At 36.9% G+C, this 6000-nt stretch overlaps 1 protein-coding gene across 2 annotated transcripts in view; it reads left to right on the top strand.

Moving 5' to 3' along the window:
• The window catches only part of LOC110445991 (ATP-binding cassette sub-family D member 4-like), a 36487-nt gene that overhangs the window by 26293 nt on the left and 4194 nt on the right, over positions 1 to 6000 (top strand). For both annotated transcript variants that reach the window (XM_021490917.1, XM_021490916.1), the window contains exons 13-16: positions 688 to 779; positions 3212 to 3248; positions 5650 to 5752; positions 5833 to 5909. In XM_021490917.1, the coding sequence (XP_021346592.1) occupies positions 688 to 779; positions 3212 to 3248; positions 5650 to 5752; positions 5833 to 5909 (309 nt within the window). The remainder of the gene's footprint in view (positions 1 to 687; positions 780 to 3211; positions 3249 to 5649; positions 5753 to 5832; positions 5910 to 6000) is intronic.

Genomic DNA, 6000 nt, shown 5'->3' with positions numbered 1-6000 from the left:
GGTTATATCAGGACTGTGGCCCGCTGTTACAGGTACAAGGGTTCTGTACTGAGGGTTATATCAGGACTGTGGCCCGCTGTTACAGGTACAAGGGTTCTGTACTGAAGGTTATATCAGGACTGTGGCCCGCTGTTACAGGTACAAGGGTTCTGTACTGAAGGTTATATCAGGACTGTGGCCCGCTGTTACAGGTACAAGGGTTCTGTAGTGAGGGTTATATCAGGACTGTGGCCCGCTGTTACAGGTACAAGGGTTCTGTACTGAAGGTTATATCAGGACTGTGGCCCGCTGTTACAGGTACAAGAGTTCTGTACTGAATGTTATAACTGGACTGGCCCACTGTTACAGGTACAAGAGTTCTGTCCTGAGGGTTATATCAGGACTACGGCCGATTGTTACAGGTACAAAAGTTCTCTACTTCAGGTTATAATAGGACTGTGGCCCGCTATTACCAGTAAAAGAATTATGTTCAGAGGATCTGTAATAAGACTGTCATTAAGTAAGAATGCTTTTTTTTTTAAATTTTAATGTTCCATTATAAAGCCTGAGATTGTTCATGCTTGGACAAATCTGACAGAAATGTTGTCACTGAATTGTTTTCCTTCATTTTATTGTACCCTGGTATTTTGGTGGTGGGCTGTATTTTCATGTTGACTGTAAATATGACACTGGCTTAAATGTTTACAGGATCTGTTACAAAACACATTCCAATGGTGCACAAGAAGATATTGTTTCTGCCACAGAAGCCCTACTTCACAGACGGATCATTGAGAGAACAGGTGTGTATTTTAGCTCTTATTTATCTCTGTATAGATATTGCCTGTTTAATTGAAGTAGCAAATTATGTATGTTGATATTGTTAATTAGGTATAAATATTTTTATTGAGAAAATCTATCAACACATGCCTCTTTTCAGCATTTATATTACAAATTTGAGCAATTAACATATAGTGAGGGTGGTCGGGTGGCGCAGTGGATAGCGCATTTGCCTTTCACCAAAGCGACAAAGTTCGATTCCCAAAATCAGACGTAAAAAGGTGGTTTTCTCCGGGTCCTACAGTTTCCTCCCTCACTAAGACCCCCCCGCAATAAAATCCGGGCCAACAAGAGTAATTAATTTATATAATATAAGTTAAAATAACTTGTTTCATAATTGTTGTAAAATAAACAAATTTTATATATATAATGATTGTAACAAGAAACAACTGTGTGATCCAATTGGCTAAATTGGTAAAAGAAAGTTCAATATCTGCAAATACAATCTCATAGCAATTTCTAACTTATTTATTAAGAAAGATTCTTTACAGTGAAATTACTTAGAAGTAACAATATGAAGCAATAGAAGTAAAATAATGTAGCAATCATTAGTGGAGTGGGTTCCTCAAATCTCCACTAGCTTCAGGGTAACAATCTCTGGGTTAGTTTGAGCCAAGTCTTCACTAGCTTTAGGGTAACAATCTCTGGGTTACTTTAAGCCAAGTCTTTACTAGCTTCAGAGTAACAATCTCTGGGTTACTTTAAGCCAAGTCTTTACTAGCTACAGGGTAACAATCTCTGGGTTACTTTGAGCCAAGTCTTCACTAGCTTCAGGGTAACAATCTCTGGGTTAGTTTGAGCCAAGTCTTCACTTAATTGCTTCAGGGTAACAATCTCTGGGTTACTTTAAGCGAAGTCTTTACTAGCTTCAGAGTAACAATCTCTGGGTTACTTTAAGCCAAGTCTTTACTAGCTACAGGGTAACAATCTCTGGGTTACTTTGAGCCAAGTCTTCACTAGCTTCAGAGTAACAATCTCTGGGTTACTTTGAGCCAAGTCTTCACTAGCTTCTGGGTAACAATCTCTGGGTTAGTTTGAGCCAAGTCTTCACTAGCTACAGAGTAACAATCTTGGGAGCTAAGTCTACATGAACAGAGCTTCAGGGTAATAATATCGGGGTTACTTGGGGCCAAATCTTCACCTACAAAGTTTCATGGTAATAGTTCTAAATATTATGATTAATAATAAGCTCTGGTTTTCCCGGAGGCTTTTATAACGCCTGCCGTATTGAGATCACCTATTGGGCGTGACGTCGGTAATGGAAGTATGGAATTTGCGACGTCTTGTGGGAACCTTCGTTACTGAAAATGCTAGGGAGACAACTTTTGTAGCCATGCGTTCATAGTATATGTAAGAAATACTAACTTATTAAAATATCCTGATTATGTTGTTAACATTTCAGTTTACACTATTTTCAATAACAATAAGAATATTGACTTTAAAATCTTTATACTATCCTACATCGATATTTGAACATTTATCAAATTATTAAAAAAAAAAAATGTTGGAAGGGAGACAACTGCGGGAATAGGCCCTATACGTCCTATAGCATTATTGTTGTCATGTGTGAGTGAAACGCATTGCTCTTTAATTTTGAAGTCAAATGTAACAAATTTTGCTAATTCTGCTTATTTGCTCAACGCATTTTTGTGAAAATTCTGGATAACATTATGGGGTTAGGCGTTTACACTTCATAACAATCACGATGTGTATTCAACCCAGTTTATATTGGTTTTATGAAAATAGGGACGTGTAAAAGTGTTTTTTGTTAATCTCCTAGAGTGACGCTACGCATGGGCAGTTTTCTATTTACATTTAGGGCATCGTATTACCGCATGCTTTCGTTTTGTAATGGTCTTACGGCCCATCGACTTGCCCGAGAGTTTATACTATTCTTGAGAATTCATATCATGCTTGAGAAGTAACCATTGCCTGAGGTTTTACATCATGTTGAAAACATTGCCTGAAATTTTTTCATCATTCTTGAGAACATTGTCTGAGATTTTGTACTACGCTTGAGAACATTGTCTGAGATTTTGTACCACGCTTGAGAACATTGCCTTAGATTTGTAATATCATTGAATGAGGAAAATATAGTTCCTGTCAATTTGTCATGTCTGACCCATTATCCTATTACACTGTAATCAATTAGGTTTGAGAAAAATGTGAATTGTCAGAGAATGTGTCATGCTTGAGAACATTGCTCAAGAGTATTTATCATGCTATTAAAAAAGAACAAATGAAAACTTGAATTGATTTAAGTACAATGTACTTGCTCTTGAATATATATCAATAGTCGTGTTGGCATCTATAATTACTTAATTTCAAATTTCACCTTTTACATTTCAATATTTTTCATGTTCAAATTTGGTACTTTGATTGTTATTGTTTAAAGGTGATGTACCCTGTACAGGATATACTTTCTGGCTCAGGTAAGCAGTTATAACCATATCATTAAATTTTTGAATAACTCCTTCCCAAGAAACATTATAAAATGGTGGAACAACACACTGTTTTAAGCTCACCTGGCCAAAAGGGCCAAGTGAGCTTATGCCATGGTGCAGCGTCTGTCGTCCGGCAAATTTTTCCTTTAAAATGCTTCTAGTCCTTAACGGCTCAGATGATTTTGACCAAATTTGGTCTGGAGCATCATTGGCCAAAGGGTNCAAATAAGAGGAAAATAAGTCAATCTTCAGAAATCTTCTCCTTTTCAACAAATTGAAGGATTTTGACCAAATTTGTTCTAGAGCATCAGCAGATAGGGGAAATAGAGAAAAATATTTTCGCTTCTGTACAAATGAAAGAATTTTAACCAAATGTGGTCTGAAGCATGCTAGTTTTCATCAAACTTCTTTTAGATCATCTTTGTTAAAAGACTCTTCCCTCCCCCCCCCCCTCGACTGATCCATTAAACAAAATGGCCAAAAGATGGCCTTCGGATTTTAACGATGAATGTTATCGCTATTTCTTATGAAGTTTTAGAGGGATCTTTCTCAAATTTAATTAATTGGTTCCCCTTTGTCTGTAGTTGTGCATGTTAACTTTTGAGACTGATCGGATGAACAAAATGGCCGACAGATGGCCATCTTTGATTTTAACAGTGATTGTTTGTTATTGCTATTTCTCAGGAATTACTGGAGGGATCTTTCTCAAATTCTCAGTGTAGGTTCCCCTTGGTCTGTTGTTGTTCATGTTTACTTTTGACACTGATAAATAAACAAAATGGCCAAAAAGTGGCCATCTAAGATTTTAACAGTGAATGTTTGTAATCGCTATTTCTCATGAAGTTCTTAAAGGATCTCTCTCAAATTTGCTTTATTGGTTCAAATTAATGCCATCTTGGACTTTGACAGTGAATGTTTGTTATCACTATTTCTCAGGAAATTTTGGAGGGATCTTTCTCAGAGTTGATATATTGTTTCCCCTTAGTCTGCAGTTGTGCATGTTTACTTTTGAGACCGATCAAATAAACAAAATGGCCGATAGATGGCCATTTTGGATTTTGACAGTGAATGTTTGTTTTCGCTGTTACCCAGGAAGTTCTGGAGGGAACTTTCTCAAATTTGCTATGTAGGTTCCCCTAAGTCTGTAGTTGTGCATGTTTACTTTGGAGAGTGATCATAAAAACGATATGGCCACAGGAAGTACTAATGATATATTTCTGATATTGTAGTGATTGGATCTATTTTTATAACACTTAAAGAACTGTACTAGTAAATACATGACTTGATCAAACAGATAAGAGAAAAGAAGAAAAAAGATCAAACTGACATAAACCAGTAAGGATGGTACAATGGTGGGCGCAAAGATCCCTCTGGGATCTCTTTTATAATAAGAATAATTTCCTATGGTTGCTTTATTATCCAGTGAATGATACAGGCCCTAGGGGCCTCTTGTGATTTTCATGTTATGAGGGGAAACAAGATATTCAAGACCTGGAATGATATTTACAATCCAGACTTCGTGAAAAAATTTGCAAATATAATTGACTTTCTTCTGCAGATCATAGCTAAGGTCAGTTGAATAGATAAACATGTATTGATTGTGGCATCATAACCAAAATCCATGCTACAGTCACACCCCTACCTGTTATTTGAGTCACAACACTCATGGGTAACAGGAGTCACACCCCTACCTGTGACTTGAGTTATACCCCTCAGGGGTAACAGGAGTCACACCCCTACTTGTAACTTGAGTTACACCGCTCAGGGGTAATAGGAGTCACACCCTTACCTGTAACTTGAGTAACATCCCTCATGGGTAACGTAACAGCTGTCATATCCCTCTCTGTATATTGAGTTATACCCCTCAGGGGTATTAGGAGTTGCACCCCTTCCTGTAACTTGAGTTACACCCCTCATGGGTAACAAAAGTCACACCCCTACCTGTAACTTGAGTTACACCCCTCATGGGTAACAGGAGTCACACCCCTACCTGTAACTTGAGTTACACCCCTTCCTGTAAAAAGTGTTACATCCCTTCTTGTAACAATAGATAGCAGTGTTTAAAATGGCATAATGCTAAAAATACAATGCATCTCTGAGATGTACATGGACAGGGATTCATCCTGCTTATCACACATTCATATATATATTTAATTATATATAGATATCAAATACTTTAAGTGCAGTTATCATAAAATAATGAATATTTTGTGTGAAGTAATGTTTTCCTAAGATTTCAGACATGTGACAACCATGGATACGACACAAAAATGCACACAGAAAAAAACACCTTTTTTGGATAATTAATACAAGTATTTAGGTGTGAAATATTTTCCTCAATACATTCTAAATACTGATAAATGTTTTTTGTTTGTTTTTGATTTTGTAGTGTCGGCCGAGAACCAAAAGATCTTCCAGTACCTGGAGTATGTCGGACTAAAGGACATAATAGACAGAGTTATTGACCTTGACAGGGACATGGATTGGAACTGGTAAGTTGTCAATTTGTTAGCATCAGTCAAGTCTTGTCTGTGTAATTGAGACATAAATAACATCTCTATTTCCTATACAGGTATGATGAATTGTCACCAGGAGAGATGCAGAGACTGTCCTTTGTACGTCTGTTCTACCATCAGCCAAAATTTGCAGGTAAATTAACTTTTATTTTTACTTGACCGACTTCAGATGTGTGTTAATGAACTAACTAGTGGCCCATAGTAAAAAACATTCTGTTGTATCT

The sequence above is a fragment of the Mizuhopecten yessoensis genome, unplaced genomic scaffold (genome assembly GCF_002113885.1).
Source record: "Mizuhopecten yessoensis strain PY_sf001 unplaced genomic scaffold, ASM211388v2 scaffold2435, whole genome shotgun sequence".
NCBI lineage: Eukaryota > Metazoa > Mollusca > Bivalvia > Pectinida > Pectinidae > Mizuhopecten > Mizuhopecten yessoensis.
Note: the sequence above shows the minus strand (reverse complement) of the source record. Positions and strands in the feature narration are given on the sequence as shown.